General features: G+C 41.2%; 1 protein-coding gene and 1 long non-coding RNA gene across 2 annotated transcripts; one reads left to right on the top strand and one right to left on the bottom strand.

Annotated features, from left to right (window-relative positions):
* Positions 1-305: 305 nt before the first annotated feature.
* Positions 306-5,278, top strand: lysmd4 (LysM, putative peptidoglycan-binding, domain containing 4). The gene is made up of 3 exons (XM_079347185.1): positions 306-492; positions 3,137-3,409; positions 3,508-5,278. The coding sequence occupies exons 2-3, from the start codon at positions 3,146-3,148 to the stop codon at positions 4,045-4,047; spliced, it is 804 nt and encodes a 267-aa protein (XP_079203311.1). The 5' UTR covers positions 306-492; positions 3,137-3,145; the 3' UTR covers positions 4,048-5,278.
* A 13,561-nt stretch (positions 5,279-18,839) lies between these two features.
* On the bottom strand, positions 18,840-20,120 carry LOC306825462. Its single transcript, XR_013779265.1, has 2 exons — positions 19,735-20,120; positions 18,840-19,572 (listed from the first exon to the last, which is right to left on the bottom strand). It is a non-coding gene; the product is annotated as an uncharacterized lncRNA (long non-coding RNA).
* Between the last annotated feature and the right edge of the window lie 513 nt (positions 20,121-20,633).

Genomic DNA, 20,633 nt, shown 5'->3' with positions numbered 1-20,633 from the left:
TTTTACCTGGTGTCTAGATTGCAGGCTACACCAGCCTAAATAACCAGTCTCGTTCACTTGCACATGTACAAAGAGACCACATTCAGTACCTTGCTCAACGTAAAATAAACAATAACATAACATAAGGAAAATTCAGCATAAGTCACTAATATGCAACTTAGTGATTGCATCTTAAACTTTTCTCATGGTTTAATTTTGTACTGTCTTAGCTGGTAAAGTAACATTTCCCAGGGGTCCACTTTTTTTTTCTTTTAGAAATAAAAAAATGAAGGTGTATTACACTCCAGTGCAGTGGGTGGCAGCGTTGCATCTCTCACGCTAACTCATTTTAGAAAACACGAAGAAGTGTGCTAAGCAGTAGCCAGCTACAGAGCCATTACAGTTGTTGCTAACTTGCTATAATGTAAAGCAAATGAAGCAGGTCAAGCTGGCGAAGCTCTGCTGTGGGAAGGAAGTGGCTTGGAACAGTGTTTTTTAAAGCATATTGAAAAGGTAACTAAAAAAGATAAACCCGTATTTAAAAAGTATACTGAACTGTAAAGACCTTAACCATGATGTCGAGCAGGCTAACTATCTGTGAGCTGAGCTGAAGTTGAACAGTGAGGTGACATGCTTTCTGCGTTGGTTTCAAACAGCTCGATGAACGTCAAAAGCTCGTAGACTGTCTGGGCCCTAGATATATAATTATATATAAACACAAGTATGTTTATCTATGGTATGTGCTGCCTTCAGGTGCTTCTTGTAAGCTTGAGTGTGACAGCATGATTTATAAATTTGACTTACTGAACCGCACAAATAATTTCGACAGGTTTAGATCAACTTTTGGGACAAATTATTTTGTTTTTGTTTTTACGTCTTACCGACAAAATTGTCTCGTAATAATGTAAGTGGTGCGAATTAAGTCCCTCCTGCCCGTTAGTCATTTTGTTCTGTTTCGTGGAGTAGGAAAGGCACTATCAACCTGCAAATAAGCGTTTTATTTATTGCACACAGGCAAAGCAACCGACCGTGATTTATCAGTAAATTCACTTTTTCCCCAATTTAAACAGGTGTTAAGTTTACACAACCCCATTGTTCGTAATGATTTTGTTTAGAGGAGTTCGTTTTTAGCGCCATCTGTAGTAACCATGGTATCACTTCAAACATGAGAAAGAAAAACATTGTTTATTGCTACTTGTGTTGCTGCTTTTTGTCCAGGACTCTCTGGACAGAAGAGATTTTTAATCTCCATTAGTTTAAGGTTGAATAAAATTAAAAAGAAATATTCAATTTCCACATCATTGTGATCACACTTTGTTAAAATTACTTGACGTTTATGGCATTGACTTGTTTACTCTGTACTGTTAGGCTGCCGTCTGAAATTTACGGCAGCATGTCCCATTTAATAACACATAGTTTAAGCTCAATGTTTTAGTTAAACTCGATAGACAATTTCTGTCTTGCAATACGTGGCACTCTCCTATTAAAGGGAAGGGATCTTTAGTGTTTATTTGCAATATTAAGCATGGCATGCCCAGCAATTATTTTGATGTGTTGGTCAATCAAATACATCATGACTAAGTTCATGAAATCAACTGAAGACTAGAGTGCAGACAGCTTGGTTAATTTACCTGTCTTCTCCTGGGACTGTAGCCTATGTGGATAAACATAACTTCCACTTTCTTGCTCTCTGCTGACCTGTGCTGAGGGTTTGTTGGATTGAAACTAAACGTTCAGAGAGAGTCCATCAGGTCCACAAGAGGAAAAGCAAACAACTTCTAGGATTTCCTTCAGTAAACTTGGACTAGCTATTTGTTATACGATCACATGACTTACAGCACAGTATCAGTTTATTTTTTTTCTCAAGTGAAAATGTTTAACTCAAGTTTCTTGTTCTCCTTTTCCTACACACATCTGGACAAAGACTAAGACAAGAATGTCCTAGAAAAGGCAACACACATTTGGAAAGATGTTGCAGGTTAGGACATTTTCTGAAGTACAAACTACACTAAAATGTCACATCTACACTTGCTTCACCATTTGCATTGCATCCAGCAATTCAAAGCTGCATTTGCAATGAGGCCACGGTGGAGCCCAAGTGAATACACTCTTAGAAATGACTTTTCAATAGAAGATTAATTTGAACTTCAAGGATGTCCTGAAAAACTCAATCACCATAGCGCCCATCAGCATTTGTCTAACGATAATAGCCTCTGGGAATGATTATTACTTTTGGAGTCTTCTATTGTAGCCAGCAGTCAGATCAGTAAAAGTAGGCCAAGAGGCTTCCTATTCTGTTCATTATTGTTTTACAGTTTGTCTAGCAACTTGAGTTGCAGGAATTGATTTCAAATAGGAAAAAAAATTCCCATGGAAATGATGTTTGTCAACAAGACTGTTGTCTGTTCTAATGTGCAGCTGTCTGTTCAATCGTGGTCAGAATAGCTGATGGGATTTAGGATTAAAGGCTGGTTCACACAGCAGGATAATTTGGCTGATTTTGGCCCCGATTCTCCCCTTCCGATAATCTTAAAGACGCCCCCGATCATCATAAAATAATCCTGCCGGGGATATTCAACATGTTGGATTCTTTTTGCCCGATTTCTCATCGTGTTTGGTGTCCCCCGAGGGGAAAACGACCACAAGCCTGTTGAATGTGATGCGTAGCCAATCAGAAAGCGAGGTGACATAGTGGCGAGGAAGTGCCGGGAGAATCCAAAAAATAAAAACACGTTTGATCTTGAGAGGTTTTGCGAGGTTTCCCGTCTGATCAGGGGATCAGAGTGAAATCTGTTCGCATGTGGTGTGTTGATTTTGCCGTGTGGCCGCACACCACACACTATACGACCAAAACTGTTAAACCTTTGATTATTTATCGCCATGTGTGTGGCCTCTAAGGTTTGGGAAATTGGCCGACAGTTTTAAAACCCTGCCGTGTGAACCATCCTTTTAGATTCAGCTGATGTGTTTCAGCCTCTTTCATTGTTTTGATGTCACAGGGCAATGGAGGAGAGATGCGTTCAGATTCAACATGAAAAATGTTAGCAGGGAAATCAAGCATTGTAAAGCCAGCTTGTGTGTCTGTTTTTCATCAGCTTCTTGATCAATACACATCTGACTTTGATGGTCTAATTGGAATTTGGAACATTCTTTACAGGCTTTCATTATGCGGCGAGGTGAGCATGTTCCACAGGCTTTCCAGGCCCCGGTGGATGTCCATGCCAGTGCCGATGGCCAGGTTTACATGTTCAGGAAGATGCAGAATGAGTCCTCTGTGTCCTCAGATGATGAGGAGCTCACTGTTATGGAGATGAGGCCCCGAGTTGTGCGAGAACATGAGCGGGACAGACTGAGGAACATCCAGCTGCTGGAGCGGGAGGTGTTGGAGGATGACAATCTCAACAAGCTTGCATTACAATACGGCTGCAAGGTAAGGAGTTTTGTCACAGAAGTTTGTGAATTATTTGTGTTGTTCAACTCTTCAGTCGCATAACAAAATGTTAACATTTGGCTTCTTTTTGTCAACAGGTAGCAGATATAAAACGGGTGAACAACCTCATGCAGGAACAAGATCTATTTGGACTTAAATCTATCAAAATACCTGTTCAAAAACATAGCTTTTTAACCGAGGCTCCCGCAGACCTTAGTTACCCTCAAGAAGAGATGCCACATTCATCCACCACTTTAGTGAATCCTCCGGATAGAGCCAGAGCCCACCCACATCTACAGGAGGTCACAGACTTTCTAATGGAGGTGGACCAGGATATTGAGAGACTGATTCAGACCACAGATGATCAAGATTTTTTGGAAAACTCGGAGAACAGGCAGAAGTTCGATTCCAAAGGAAAGAGTCTGACCGGTCATGGTGCAGACTGGGGAATCCAGTGGTGGAACGCTGTGGTGGCCATGCTCCTCATAGGCATCGTCCTGCCCTTATTTTATGTCATCTATTTCAAAACAAAAGATAGTGGAGTAGTTTCACCAACAGAAGAAAGTGCAGCGACACAGGCTTCTGTCAACTCTTCACACACCTCAGCACTAGGCCTTGTTACAAGAGGAGCGGGATAGTACACACTAGAACATTTTTTGAGACTTTGAGCCAAAATGATGCTAGAATCAAGATGAAGCCAAATCTTAAACATTAAAATTAGTTGCAGTACCAACATGTTTCTACCCTTCACCAGCAAATTAAACCTTGTATATATGAGAACTTTGATATTTGAGGCAAATAACCTTCATGAATGTGTATCAATGACATATTTTTCATACTTCTAAATTCACTGAGAGAGGACTACCACCTAAATATTTTTGCTTTGTCCTCTTGGTTCACACGTTGCCAGTATGGCTTCATTTATTTTTGAGCTGGAATGAGATCATTCTGTTTTTTTAACACCCCCATGGATTATGCCCTGAATTCGCACCTGTGCGAATGTGATTGAATGGCTTTTTTTAAATAACTTATTAAATAATACATAAAATAGTTGAACTATGTAAAAGCATTTTTGGATAATGCTTTGTGTGATAAAACATATTCTTCATTACTAATGCATCTCTAATAGGCCAATATTGGCCAATCTATAGATCAGGTCAGTCTCTAGTGTTCAATGGTTCTGCAGATGTCTGCTCTTTAATCGTTACCCGTCTATACAGCCGTGCCTGTTTTCAGTATTAACACACCATCAAGTGTCATCATGTGTTTTATTACTGGAGCCATCTGTGTCACCTCTCTTGGTAAAGTAATATATTTTTAGACTTAGCTTAAAGTGCATTTGCCATGGATTTCAGCATTATGCTTTGTTAACTTATTTTTTGTGTCTGTGTGTCCATTGTTAAGTTATTGTCATACACCTCATGCCTTTTCTCTAAGTATTAAATACAACGCTGCTTAATGTGAGAACTGTGTTTACATAATCAAAGTGGTGCAATATACTTTGCCATGTTAGCTCGTATGTGTTCATTAATAGACAACTTGCAGTCTTAAGAATACTAAGATTAGCATTTTGGAGAGTGACCAGATCATCTCCAGTTTCCTTTAAATGAACTGTTAGATGAATGAAAGTGCCTTTAACGTTTTATAGTATCGCACACTTTGTCTTTAATTGTGAGCTTGTGTGACTTCAACGACGCAGTTTTAAAGTCCGAAAAGTGTTAAAATTATGAAACTGGAACATATTTTATTGACATATTTTCAAACCCTTTCTTCAATGTAACAATTGTTGATGGGATGTTTGACACAATGAATGTGCTAAAATGTTTCCTAAGCATGGTCCTATTTCAATACAAAGTTTATAGTGTGAAAGTGTCACTGTCCTTTTTTTCTGAAGAATTTGCATGTGTTCTTTTGGGATTGATGGTTGTGCCCCAAGTTGATCCAAGCCAATTTGTTAGTTTATATTTTAAGCCCGCTCAACATGCTACATGAATACTAGGATGCATGCAGAACATTCTCTACCGACTGCAAAGCTAAAGTAAATCTACTTGAAACACTATTACATATTTTGTGGAATTATAGTCTTTATCCTTGCAGCAATTGATCTCTTGCAGTATTTACAGATACCAACAGATGGCAGCATGCACATTGCTTGTATTATTTGATTTTGGAGGAATGGTGACAGACAAAATTACTACTTTATCTTCAGAATAAATTGACTGTAGTAAGGATGGCTGTATGATTTGGTACATGATACATGTATTTTAGGATATAATTGATCATTGAAATAGCATGTTAACAAGACAGCAGCAGCTCAATGATATATATATGTATATATATGCACCGCAACTAAGTAACGGCACCTTGTAGACAACCTGAGCATGCTGTTTAGCCAGCGGGCAGTATATTTTACATACTTAGTATTTTTTCAGAATTTGTTTGCCAATATGTTCACAATGTATCTTTGTTATAACAGTAAAACCTAAGTAGAAAATTGTGTGAGCAGACTTGTAAGTGACAGGATTTCGAAACATTTGCCAAACATTTGCATAACAAAAATAGCACACAAATGGATGGATACAGTTTCTCCAAACTTAGCATTGCAGGCAAAATCAGTTCATATTTCTCTAGTCTCTCTGAAAGGTTCAACTTAAATGTGTTTGTCATATTGAGTGAATAAAAAATAGGTGCATAACCCTGGACACACAAAGCCAAGGTTTTAGACCTGAACAAACTCATTTCTATATCCGCAATGAGCACAGAAAACCTAATAAAAAGTAAATGAAACATGCTTGCACAAAGTCACAAAAGTAACAGAGATTTTAAAGGCCCAAAGGCAAAATGAATTGCTTTTCTTTCCTCTCTCAGTGCAGAAGTCAAAGCTCAAGGTTAGCAGCTGAGCAGCACTGCTAAAACCACTAGGAATGCAGTGTCTGGCCAACGGATGGTTGTTATGATGGTGTTGGAACCTTGATTTTCTAGTTGACACGACACTGTAACATTACTTGTTTGTGTGTACACTATGTTCCAAGCCAAAAGATATATATTCAGTTTTAAAGTGAGAGAACAAGTAATATTAGCAGTTTCTGAGTCATAAAAACAAAAGTTTAGGTCTGACTCTATTGCTGAAGTGAGCTCTCTGTCTTTTAATATTCTCATAACTGCAGCTTACGAACACTGCTCTGATGTAGCTCCAGGCCGCAGAGCTTTGGCATGCTGCCAGCGCTCAGGCTGAGTCCTATCCTAATGTTGATACATGGGCCTCCGCTTTTTTTCCTTTACCTCCAACCTGGACTCTGCTGCTCCCTGCTTTTCTTTACCTGATGAGTTCAAATCAAGTCTGCTCCTGTAGAGGACAGAAAGAGAGTCTAATACGTCAGATTCTTCCCCTGAACAATCCAAACATTCTCTGTCTGATTCCTCAAACACTTAAAATGTGAAAAAAAAAAGATCACAATCAAACTTTACAACTGAATTGATTTTGATAAGGATTATTGTTTCGATTCAACTTTACTTTTGCTTGGATTTTAAGTTGGAAAAAAAAAACTTCTTTAAGTTTATTTAAGTTCACACTGTTTGGGGGTTTTGGTGTCAGAAAGACTGACTCTGAATCCAACACTTTTTTTCAGGGGGTAGAGTGTGCTTTAATGGGGGTGGGGGCTGAAGTTGAAGGGATTTTCCCTCTGAACAAAGCGCAACCAGCCCTGCAGTTTGGGTGGAGGGTATAGAGAGTAAAAAGACTCACAAGCAACCCAAAGCTCTGCAGCTTTAAGAAGTTTGCACTCTTGAGCAGCTGGCAGCGCGCCACTTGGCCAACATAAACAGCCCTAATCCTTTTTCCAAGGAGCTTTCAACACTCATCTCTCTGGCACATCGGCCACTGACTCACTCTTTCTCTCTCTAACACTCTAACGTTCCTGTTTGTATGCAGGTCAACAGAGCTGTCACCAGGGGGCGTTGTGGCCTTTAAAATGTATAAAGCTTTTGGCTTCTTGCTGTTGATCATTATTCACTGCTAAGGTATGTGCCTTTCTTTGATTTTCCCCTGAAGCGAAACAGGTCTCAGTTTTCACCCTTTCTTAGTGTGAAAGGAGGCTTAGTTCACAATGTCGTGTTGACCTGAAGCCCACAGAAGTATGGTGGGAGATTTGTGTTGAAAAAAGTAAACCTGGAACTGTCTTAGGGCTTTTCTTGTTCACCCCGAGACGCTTTCATTCTGATAAGCTTGAATGAAAGTTCAAATCGAAACACAGCTACACTTTCAATGCTTGATGTAAAAAAAGTAATCGAGTTACAACTTAAGTCCAGCCAATAAAAATATCAAAGTACATTTAATAAATTTTTTAATTTTAAAAAAGATAATTGTTTGAGTTATCGGCAACCTGAGCTTTCCTTGTGGGTAAGCCTCATCTCTGTGTCTGTGGGGGCAGGGAGATCCAGGGTTTTGATTTCCTCTGCTCCCGGGGGGATTTGGCAGACACAGGGTAATTTGTAGTGAAATTTCCAGCACAGTTTGTTTTGCAGGTGGCTAAGAACGAAGGCAGGGCGTGGTGGGGAATGAGAGAAGCAATTTGCTGTCTGTGGGCTGTGAATGTGTGTATTGTTGCACAGCAGTAGGTTCAGTGTTGAGCTGGTATGTACTATGGTCAGGGCTGGAGTGCTGGAAGGGAGGCAGTAGAGAGACAATTGACAAGCCAAACCACAACTGCTGTGCATGGTGTCAGTATACTACCTTTTTTTAATTTGCCAACTTTTCCACAACAGTGTTAGATTACTGAATTGAACTATGATTGTGTGGACAGATAGAAGTTGAAAAAAAAACTGTCAGTTTGAAACAGGAGTCAAATAAAGTGGGGGAAACTATTTAGACCTGTGAAAGAGGTCACATGACAAAGCAACATGAGCACGTATTCAAAGGTTGTTGCCAGAAGACATTTGGGTCTCACAAACCTCGGAGTGGATTCAATTAAAAACTCTTCTCTTTGAATCCCCTGCCAGACTTTTAGTGTATAAATCCATGCCAGATGTTCCAGCGCCACCACTTGAAGAACACACAAGGTGTCAAAGCAAGAGCTCAGATTGTTTCGGGTTTGTATCAGCATATTTTCCCTTTTATGAGAAACATATACTGTATGTGTGAGATCAAAATGAATCCTTCAAAAACAAACGATTCTATATAGCTATATTCAATGACCAGAGAGGGATATCTATTTTTAAATGCAAAGGGTCGTGCAGAAATATTGCATGCTTGCTGTATGATATCCTTTAAGTCTGTCTGTGTAAATAAGGGATCATCTGGAGGCACAGTCGGCTGGAGAATGTGATTTTCTGTCAGTCAGTAGCGGCTGTTTTTCTTTCACCCCAGTGTGGAGGAACCAATTGTGCAGCACCTGTTTTACATTCCAGCCGAGGTTTGAGGGTCTTCACTCAGGGGATCTTGCTTGTCAAACTAGACTGATCGATTTTTTTGAACAGTGCAAAATTTTCAAATATTTCATGCTGTCTCATAAAAGCTTTGTAGCACTTCTTGTTAAGTATGTACAATGCTTATCAGTATTTAAACACATTTAATATTTGGGCCATAAAGAATATATATTTACCATAATAAGCAGCAAGGTAACATGTTACTCAAACCTCCAGTGGACAAATCTTTACCAGCCCAACTGTAGATTTCAATGAAAAGGAGCTCAATATGAGAAAGATAAAATGTAACCTACTCAAAATATAATCATTGCTAAATTACAAAATGTATTGTACATCATAAAGAAATAATTAGAGGAATCGTGAAATTGGACAGACTAAAAGGAGGATAGAATTGCTTTTTTTGTGTGTTCAAAATGCTTGACTTACTGCAAATCAGATGTACTACAGATCTTGTAGATTTTTGCTGGTTTACCCTATAACATACCAAGATTGTCCTAAACTTTGGTATTTCCAGACAAATAAATAATCATGGAATAACGGCTGTAATAACATGCCGATCTCGGCTCATTTTTAAAACAGCATTATCCTTCATATTTATTGAAGAAATGTTGATCTTATAGACGAATGATGCTAAAAGACATACCAGAAGCAGGTTTCTAGTAATTGTCTTTACGTTCATACAACTACTTCTATGGCATCAGGTCTGTGTCATTTTTTAAAATACCACTGTCTTGTCATTACTTTTTAACTGTAGCAGGTCATACTCAGTTTGTATTGTTTTGAGTGTCTGTTCATTATTGTTCTACTGTTAGGACACTTTGTTTTCTCTGCCTATGGTAACTTTTCTACTGCTGTGATCCCACTTATACTACTGATAGCACATCGATAGCACAAAACTCGATTCAGAGTGCTGCAGTTTTACAGTTTCATTTCTTAAAGCTGTTTCTTAAATGATTTTTGTATGTGAGAGAAACACTAAAAGTTATTTTAGTGTTTCTCTCACATACATAATAAGTTATTATATCAGTTGGAAAGTTCAGAAACTCTTCTCTGTCAGTGATTAAGATAAAAGTACAGTCTTACTATATTAAAAGTGTTACTGCAGAGATCATATCTACTCTCTCAAACAGACTGGCAATCCATTGTGTCCTTGTTAGCTGTGTAGGACAATGTAAAATTCTGGCAGGAGGACAGAATCCACTGAGACAGGCATGGATGAGGAGAGGATAATGGGTTGGACATGCTTCTCAAAATCACTGGATGCAACTCAACTGAGCACCTGCTTGGCTCAACAAGAGCACAAGACATTAACATGAGGCTCAATGTGTTCCCTCAGTACTCACTGATTGTATATTACACCTGCAGTGCTGATGAAATTAACCCCTTATCTGCAACCTCCAAATTTAGAACTTGTCCCAGCTTCACTCACAGTATTTTCCTCAATAACGAGGAAAAGAAAGAATTTACGGTTTGATTGGAACCATGAAACATGTCACATGACTTTCGACACAATTAAGTCCCTTGAATAATAACGACAATCATTAACAAGATGAATACACAATAAACATTTCAATTATTCATGAGGTTATGACAAAAGAGAATGAGTAAATTGGTTGGCCATCTTGTGTTGATTTAAATTAAATTTCTGTATTTGTGGAAAAACACATTTCCTTGTATTTTTCTCTGTTACTAGCAAGAGATGCCAAATGAACCAGCTTAAACTCTTTGGTTAAAAAAACAGCTAGAGAAACAATGTTTCCATTCTATTTTATGTTTTGACACATTTTAAAGGCCCTTATACAAAATCTGGTCTCCTAATCCAAGCAGCAGAGCTGAGCGTGAAACAGCTGTGTCGGACCAGGTGCAGTCTGTTTAGGCCTCTAGTCTCAGGCAGAATTTATGCCGTAATTCCTGGCTGATAATGCGCAGCTCTGCTCTGCCAGATGAAACTATTAAAACTGGAGGGTTTTTTTTTAACTGGAGCTGGAATGCCCTCTCTCTCTCTGGTGGGAGATTCCTGTTATTAGCAGACATTTCTTCTGTGGTTTTAAGCTACACAAGGACATTTGGGATTTTGTTCAAATGCAAGTTGCACACTATGTTGAGCGTTAATGATATGAAAATCCTCCTCAGTCAGCTTTATTCAAGTCACGCCACACCAAGTGCATTATTAATAACTGGAACAATATTGTGGACATATTGCAAAAACACAATATAACTGTAATTATAAAAGGAGACAAACATCAACCTCAGAACCCCAGCTTGGACTTCAATACTGCAATTTGTCTGGAAGAGGACGTGTAATGAGAACCACTTGCTGCTGGACTCCATAAATTCTGTCAGGGTTTGGAGGTTGCAGCGCTCAGTACTAGGCTCATCCCTCTGAAGTGCTCGAAAAACATTCATCGCACGTCACGCTGAGAGATGCCGAATTTCCTGCCATTCCCAGATGGTCCCGTGCAGATGTTCTCAGAGGATCCTTTCAAAGGAAGAGTTATTTGCTTGCGAATGTTGCGCTCATGTTTGACGTTTGCTCACACGTCCACACAAAAGACGGCGTTGAAACAGAACGGTTAAACACACAAGCCACAATATGAAGTGAATAGAGGCAAACAAAGCCATGCATACTATAAATAGACACTTTCAAGAAGATATAATAATATAAAAGTTGTAATTTAGTTTTACCTTTAATTTGTTTTTATAAAGAAAATTTTGCATGAACATGAGAGAAAGATGACTTAAAACTGCTTTTATTTATTCACACATTTTACCGTTGACATAACCAAGAAGCAGACTGTCAGACGAAGCACCTTTGAATGTTGAGGTCAGAGAAAGATGATGAAAACATGATAGAGGACTCGGTCAACAAAGAGAGTGGACAGAGGGAACAAGCGTCTATCTCTCATCACAGGCCTCACAAAGCTGTCTTACATCGGGGAGTTCTTGTCAGCTGCGTTCCCTTTGGCGAGTGGCTCCTGATCCAAGGCCAGATAAAGACACAGCCACAGACCCTTTATACTTCCAGACTGAGTTGTGGCCTTGACGCTTATTTGGCACCAGGGAGACACAAACACTGACTGTGGAGGCCTGACCCTGAATCACTGTTCGTTTTCTGAAATGCTGTATTGATGCCAGAATATGCAGACTTGTAAACTGATCTGTGTGTACACAGTGAGGCTGATTGGTCATTAACAGTGCCTGCAGACTCCGGACACAAGCAGATGATTTAGCAGATAACAACAATTAAAGTCAGAGAGGTCAGTGGGTTTAATTTAGTTGGTCCTTCTGCACATGCTGTAGCGAACCCCAGCCAGACAATGGTGAAGCTTACTGATGTTTTAGAGTCTTTATTTATGTTCAGCCTTATTCCCTTTTCTGAGCATAAATTCAGTTTCTCCATGAAACAACGTAAGAGCTAAAGGACAAAATAAATAGCATACAATTAGCTCTTTCAAGTACAAGTAAATACAACAATGCTAATGCGCTAAAGGGCTAGCGCTACCACAATGAAAGAAACATAAATTAACATGAACTTATAAACAATGTACAATAAAACAATTAAGGCACATAAAAATACCTTGTTCCCGTTCCAGCTAGGCGCTTAATTTACACAATAAGAAAGTTTCCTTCTCTCGTTCTCTGCTCCGCTCCGTACGTCTGTGTTCCTTCATTACATCAAATTGAGCACATTTAGATAGAGCATTCACTTCCGCCCAGTGATTACCAAAATAAAAGACCGGTAGAAATCAAAAATTACACAAATAAAATATCACCTTAAAATAATTAGTCACTCAAATAAGAAGAGCGATTTAAGTCCTTTACACTCCCACCAATCACGAGTGAATAATACAATGGTACAGATTGAATTATGAGCGAATGATTTTGAAACACCAAATGACATACCTTTTAAACAACAAAGTGAACTTGCCAAGAGCAGAAAACCTCTTAAGTAGAAAACCTTTATAACCATTTGGAAACAATACCATCTATAGTAAGGGATATAAACTATAGAAAGAGAGAGCAGATTTAATCCGTCTCCAGCAACAGGACTAGCTTCTGGACAGGACGCTCAACTTCAGACATCTTGTGGAGACGCTCTCCTTTCTTGCCAAGCTCCCTGTCGCCGAGGCAGACCTTCACTCTCCTTACTAGTCCGTCCTTGTCAGCAGTAGTCTCTGAGACTCTGCCCAATCTCCACTTGTTTCTGTGGGCATCTTCTCCTTTTATCATGACGATATCTCCGACTTGCAGATTTCTTCTTGGGGCATGCCAACGTTGTCTGAGAGCGATGTTGGCAAGGTACTCCTTTCGCCATCGACTCCAAAACTGTTCTGCAAGGTATTGAACATGTCGCCACCTTTTTCTGCCATAAACATCTTCTCTGACAAATTCACCTGGTGGAGGTAAGGCCTGGACAGATTTCATAGTCAGGAGGTGATTCGGGGTGAGTGGCTCAAGACTATGAGGGTCACTGAGGTTGTCAGTGGTCAGTGGGCGACTGTTGACGATTGTCATAGCTTCATAGAGGAAAGCCCGTAGCGAAGCATCATTTAGCCTTCCAGAAGAGAGGGTAAGTGTGGACCTCAAGATGCTTCTCACCGTCCTAATCTGTCTCTCCCACACCCCTCCAACGTGACTCGAGTAGGGTGCGTTCATGCTAAAATCGCATTGCTTTTCCGCAAGAAATATAGCCAATCGGTCAGCATCGACTTCTTTTAAAGCTTCTTTGAGTTCGTTTTTTGCTCCGACAAAGTTGCTCCCTTGATCTGACTTAATCTGGCGAACAGCACCACGTATGGCAATGAAACATCTCAGGCCGTTTATAAGAGCATCCGTTGTCATTTCATCAAGCATCTCTATGTGGACGGCACGGGAACTGAGACAAGTGAAGAGAAGACCGTACCTCTTGTTCTCCTTTCTCCCTTGCTTTGTAATGAACGGGCCGAAGCAGTCCATACCGCAGAAGGTGAAGGGGGGTGATGGTTCCACACGTTCAGAGGGTAGATCAGCCATCCTTTGCTCTTCCGTTGGTTTCCGGTGCCGTCTGCAGGTAACACATTGACGAATGTTGGATGCTACTGCCCGGTTTATTCCTGGTATCCAGTAGCCGCTGGACCTGATTGCATTGATGGTGAGACCTTTACCTTGATGTTTCATCATTTCGTGATGATGTGCAATCAACATCTTTGAGATGTGATGATCTTTGGGGATGATTGCAGGGTGCTTGACAGGGTCAGGAAGAGAGGAGTTGTGCAGTCTTCCTCCCACCCTGAGGACACCGTCTTTGCCGAGAAAGGCATCAAGGGAGTACAGTGAATCGTGGGATGGTAGAGGGATCCCTTTGCTCAACAGCTTCAGTTGGTCTTGATATACGTCTTTCTGCAGGTTTTTGATGATGCAGTGTTCTGCCTCTTCTCGTTCCGTTACCGTGGTAAGGTTGTTGGACTTGTTCTTGCTGATGCGCCTTAGAATGCGTGCAACAGCTCGAGTAGCCAGTGACCAGGATGAGAGTTTAGACAAACGATCAACAAGGTTCACTCGTTCTGCAACTCTTGTGCAAAGTGTTTGGGCACTTCGGACCTCTGGATCTCCGATCGTTAACTCTGGAATTTCATCTGTCGGCAGCTTCATTTCCTTGTTCCATAGGAACTTGGGTCCGGTGAACCAGTTAGATGACAGAAGCTCGCTGGGAGTCAGGCCTCTAGAAGCATGGTCGGCAGGATTCTCAGTGGTAGGGACGTATCTCCATTGTTTTGGGTCTGAACTGAGATGAATCTTTTGAACGCGGTTGGCCACAAAGGTGTGGAATCGTCGTGCTTCGTTGTTGATATATCCCAGGATCACTTTAGAGTCTGTCCAGTAGAACTCCTCAGTGTCAGCAGTTCCCAGTTCCTCCTTGAGCATGTTGCTTATCTTAACAGAAACAACTGCGGCTGTCAATTCCAATCTTGGAATAGTTGTGAGTTTGGTTGGTGAAACACGTGATTTTCCGACAACTAGGGCACAATGAACATCTCCTTCTTCATTTTGTAGTCTCAGGTACGAACACTGTCCATAACCCTTCGTGCTGGCGTCTGAGAAATGATGCAGCTCGGTCTTTGAGACCCTTCCAAAACCAGCAGGTGAGTAAGTGCGGGATATGGTGACATTATCCAGATGAGCTAAATCATTTCTCCACTGTTCCCATCTTGAACGAAGCTCGTCAGTGAGAAGATCGTCCCAGCCTGTACCACGTCTACACGTCTCCTGAAGGATGATCTTCGCTTTGAGCAGGACAGGTGCCACAAACCCGAGAGGATCATACAGGGACGCTACTGTAGAAAGAATGCCTCGGCGTGTGGCAGGCTGTTCCTTGGGGGTGACGTTAAGCCGAAAGTGGTCGGACTCCACGTCCCATTGAATCCCGAGAGCTCTCTCAATTGGAAGATCCTCGAACACAAGGTCCATATTCTTCACATTGGTTGCTCGTTCAGAGGGTGGTATGCTCTCGAGGACGTCTCTGTCGTTCGACACAAACTTGTGTAGTCTGAGACCGCCCATGGCACAGAGTTCACGTGCTTCCCTGGCGAGTTTAATAGCATCTCCAGTGCTTTCGACGCTTGTCAGCCCGTCGTCTACATAGAAGTCGTGCATGATAAACCGTGAGCCTTGGGGGTAGATGTCAGCATTTTCCTTAGCTAGATGTTTCAGCCCGTAGTTTGCGCATCCGGGAGAGGAGGCCGCGCCAAACAGATGCACTTTCATGCGGAACTCGCAGGGCTTTGCGTTCAAGTCTCCGTGCTTCCACCAAAGAAACCGCAGGTAGTTGCGATCAACTTCATCCACATGGAATTGATGGAACATTTTCTCGATATCACATATTAATGCAACAGGATGCAGGCGAAAGCGGATGAGGACTCCGTTTAAGTTGTTCAACATATCAGGCCCAGAGAGGAGGTGGTCATTTAAGCTAGATCCTTTATATCTGGCTGAGCAGTCGAATACTACACGAAGTTTATCAGGCTTTTTCTCATGATACACGCCATGATGAGGGATGTACCATCTCTCACCTTCCCTCCCACCGTCTTCGATCTGCTCTGCATCTCCCCTTTCGATGACCTCTTCCATAAACTTGATGTAATGCTCCTTATACCGTTCATCCCGTTGCAATTTCCTTTTGAGATGATTCAGGCGTATCGCGGCTGAGTCTCTGTTGTCAGGTAAGCTGGGTCTCCTTTTGAAAGGTAGAGGCATTTCGTAATGACCCTGTGTATTTTTTCGTATGCCATCACCCAGCTTGTTGAGGAACATGATGTCATCTTGTGATACTGTTTTGTTATCTTCACTGCCATCCTTAAAGTCTGACTCTAGAATATGGATAACATCTGCTGGAGTAGCTTGAGGTAGCTCTTTAACTGCGATTCTGTGACACAAATGAGTTGTACTCAGCGAGTCATGGCTTTGTGATGATCGGCCCACAATACTCCATCCCAAATCTGTCCGTACAGCGTAGGGTTCTTCATCTCCTCCCAAAATGACTTGCTTCGGTGCCATTGCTCTGGAGCAGTTATAGCCTATGAGGAGACCTACTTCGCAGTCCTTCAGGGGTTGGATTTCATCTGCTATTTCAGTAAGATGACTCCATTGTTTAGCTGTCTCACAAGTAGGGATGTGAGCGCGGTTCAAAGGTATAGAATCTTTCGTGTAGGCAGCAGGAAGATCGACTTGGATGTTTGAACTGTATCCCCTTATACAAAGGCCAGAAACCCTTTCACTTGTGAGAACTGTGTCTTTTCCACTCATGGTCGTCAACTTCAGCTTCACTGGATACTTGTCAGCATCAATACCATTGCTCACTTCTTGGTCGATGAATGTTGTATCGCTTTGAGTATCAAGTAGAGCATAGACAAGTTTCTCTGCAGTTGGATTCCTTTTCGATGACACCCACACTGGTATCACCATTGATGTGCTGGATGAGCCTTCACCTGCTACACTGAGTGATGTAGCAGCGGCACCTTGGCTTTTCCTCGCTTCTGGGGAAGACCCTTCTCTTTTATAGTTGTGATCATGGAGGGCTGTCGGGTGCTTCCCTTTGCAGGTGTCACAGGCGTGACGATGACGACAGTCTTTTGCGCTGTGGCCAGGTTTGAGACACCCGTAGCAAAGTTTCTTTTCCCTTACATAGTTCCGTCTATCAACCAACGACATCTCTGTAAACTTGGAGCACGCATGAAGCTGGTGTCTTTTATCTTGACATAGAATACATGCAATCTTAGCCTTTCTCTGATCTGACCTTAAAGAATCATTGTCTGCAGCTGTTTGAGTGATGAGAACGCTGGCCTTGTTTCGCTTTGGGTCTCTGAGATTTCTCTTCTCAGTGCTGGAGTCTGGAGGACGAAGGGCGTGAAAAGATGTAATTGGGTTGCACGCAACCTCAGCTTCAGTAGAAGTGAAGCTGGCAAAATCCTTGAAACTTGGGAATTCTTGGTTCTCATTCAGACTTTGTGTGACTTGACGGTTCCAGCGTGAAGCTGCCCAGTCTGGTAATTTGTAAACGAGTTTCTGGTTCTCTTCACAGTCATTTAATATGTCGAGACCCTTGACATGAGGCATAGCATCGAGACAGGCATTGAGAAAGTCAGAGAAGTTTCTGAGTCCTTCGGCATCCTTAGGTTGAATCCTTGGCCAATTGGTGAGCTTCTCTCTGAATGCCCTCTGAATGGTGAAAGGCTGGCCGAAGCGACGATTCAGCTTGTTCCAGGCATCTTGGTAAGCTTCATTATCATTTCGGTAGAAGGTACCGTCTAAAACCTGGCGTGCTGGGCCACCAACATATTTCTTCAGATAGAAGAGTTTTTCAGCTGCAGTGATTGCCCGTTGGTCAATGAGCGAGGTAAACAAAAACTTCCATTCAATGAATCGTATAGAATCACCATTGAAGACGAAGGGCTCAGGAACAGGCAGTCTATTTAAGGTAAGGCTGTCTTGAAGGACTTGGGCAAGAGAGGAGATGTCTGTATTAGGGGAAGATGTGACATTCGATAGAGGGACTGCAGTGACAGGGACATTTTTTGTTTCCTCGTTCCTTTCCTTTTTGACGAAGTTAGCAGCTTCGCGTTCCGTTTCATTCTCATATACCTTTAGCTTAGCTTGAGCTGCCCGCACCTCTTTTTCTGCCTGCAACCGCTCTAACTCACGCCTTTGCACTTCTATGGCTTTCCGTTGTTGTTCCTCCAACTCCCGTATTGCTTCCCGTTGTCTTTCTTCCTCAAGCATCATCATGTAATTTGCTTCCTTCGCTGCAAGATCAGCTGCTGCATCTACACGCTTGGCTGCTATTGATGAAGCAATGGAGTGGTGATCGGATGTGCTGCGACTCATCAAGGAAGCTGCGGATCCATAGACAGATGTTGCATAGTCACGGTGGCGCAGTTCATGAAGTCGACGTCTTTCATTTTCTTCGTTGAACTCCCCCACCTCATCTACTGCTCTGTCGTAGGCAATGTTTATTATTTCTGTGGTCACTGACTCGCACGTGTCGACTCGTCTTCTTATGTCGGTCGATGGTGTGATGAGATCTCGAATTTGACTGTACATGTTCGTTATGTCTCCCTTACCTTTCTTAAGTTCATCAATGAGAAGCCAGAGCTGCTCTTCTGACATGTATGTCTTCAGTTGATCCCTTGCTTTGCGAACCTGTAGTTTCCATTGTTCATACAAGGACAGCAGTCTTTTCTCCCTTTTTTTTGCTTCTTCCTCTTGAAACTCACGCATCTTCTCAGTAGGATTTCGTGTGCGTTCTGAGCGTCGGGGACCTTCAGTTTGGTCATTTTCTTTCTGAAATAGGACGTCAGTCAAACTGTGTTGTTTTGCCTCAACAGCTTCCTTTACATGATGTCTCTCAGATACATCTGTCGCTGTGTGGAGCTCACTTTGTAAATCTTCAACTTCTTGATTTACTCCATCCATCTGCTCCTCTAACTCTGTCATGTCTGCTGACTGTGACATTATTAACACAATTTTTCTAAAATCTTAAACTAAAATAAACCCCTTTAGCAGATAAGGTTAGCCTTTTCAATGAACAGCATAAACAGCATATCAGTACGAAACAAGAGGCACTGATGCAAAATGTAAATATACTTCAAAAGTGGTAAATATAAATTTAAACACCACAATAAACACAATTCTCGAGGAATATGAAAGGCAAAGTCCAAAAATTGAAAACAGGTCCTTAATTATAAAGGATTCATTTATAAAGAGAAAATGAAAATGAGATGACAGTCTATTTCCTCTTCTCAAGATGAGCAGGTAAGAAAACTATTGAATGTCCGTTAGCTCAAGAAACTGTTCGTCCGTTGCTCAACTTATTTGAGATGTCCATTTAATGATGTGGCAATACTCACAGTTCTGAATCACGCTCAGTGAACATGGCTGTACTTGACCATTGCAACGAATCCGTTGTGACCGCTGCCAAAGTGGATCAGGCGCCAACGGGTGGAAACATGCTGCTTGAAGAATCCACAGGGAAGGCGTGGGTGACGAAGCACGGGCGATGAAGCAGGGGCTGCTGCGGCAGGCACGTGCGAAGACCCTCCGTAATGGCGACGATCAGTCAGGATCAATGCGGGTCAAGCTCTTACTGTAGCGAACCCCAGCCAGACAATGGTGAAGCTTACTGATGTTTTAGAGTCTTTATTTATGTTCAGCCTTATTCCCTTTTCTGAGCATAAATTCAGTTTCTCCATGAAACAACGTAAGAGCTAAAGGACAAAATAAATAGCATACAATTAGCTCTTTCAAGTACAAGTAAATACAACAATGCTAATGCGCTAAAGGGCTAGCGCTACCACAATGAAAGAAACATAAATTAACATGAACTTATAAACAATGTACAATAAAACAATTAAGGCACATAAAAATACCTTGTTCCCGTTCCAGCTAGGCGCTTAATTTACACAATAAGAAAGTTTCCTTCTCTCGTTCTCTGCTCCGCTCCGTACGTCTGTGTTCCTTCATTACATCAAATTGAGCACATTTAGATAGAGCATTCACTTCCGCCCAGTGATTACCAAAATAAAAGACCGGTAGAAATCAAAAATTACACAAATAAAATATCACCTTAAAATAATTAGTCACTCAAATAAGAAGAGCGATTTAAGTCCTTTACACATGCAATAGTTAACAAAGTGTACAACAACAAAAAGAAAATCAGGATTCAAGAAAGGTCCAACGCTGGATGCAAAGTGTTTTTTTTACTACAGCTGTACAAATCTAACGTAGTCTAAAAACGGTATGGATCAAAGCACAACATCAGACTCATGTTGCTCTCAGTATTGATTTCTCTGAGACTTCAATTGGAGGAAGGTGCAGCAGGAGTAGCGGCTTTGTTTTTCTTATTGATTGTTATTCATTGTACTCCATAACTCTGTCCTTTGAAATAGATGGCCTTTACTAATGGACAATGATAATAATTTAAAGTGATAGAAGAAATTCACGTGAAGTTCTCTTGTAAATTCATGAGAAAACCAAACAGATTAACAGATAAACAAATTAATATTGAAGAACTCCGACACCTTGAACAATTTTTTTGCTCAATCTTTAGTTGTTTTAAAAAAAAAACAAAAAAAAAAACACCATTCTGAGTTGGCTATCATTTTTTGTATCTTGTACATTTTGTTAGCCAAAATTATGTTGACAAAAATGCCAGCCTGCATCATTCGATGTCCAAAAACACAGTGTTAGGAGCTGTCTATGGGATATTGTAGGTACATTTTGTGTTTTGCCCGTTTTTTGTTTATAATTTATTAGTATTACAATTATT

The sequence above is a fragment of the Symphodus melops genome (assembly GCF_947650265.1).
Source record: "Symphodus melops genome assembly, chromosome: 6".
NCBI lineage: Eukaryota > Metazoa > Chordata > Actinopteri > Labriformes > Labridae > Symphodus > Symphodus melops.
The sequence above is the reverse complement of the archived record's forward strand: the minus strand, read 5'-3'. Positions and strand labels throughout refer to the sequence as shown.

Bases quoted from the DNA above. Each gene is read 5' to 3' on its own strand.
- lysmd4 (XM_079347185.1), top strand. From the start codon at position 3,146: ATGCGGCGAGGTGAGCATGTTCCACAGGCTTTCCAGGCCCCGGTGGAT. The intron at 3,410-3,507 runs GTAAGGAGTTTT...TTTTGTCAACAG, and splicing joins CATTACAATACGGCTGCAAG to GTAGCAGATATAAAACGGGT.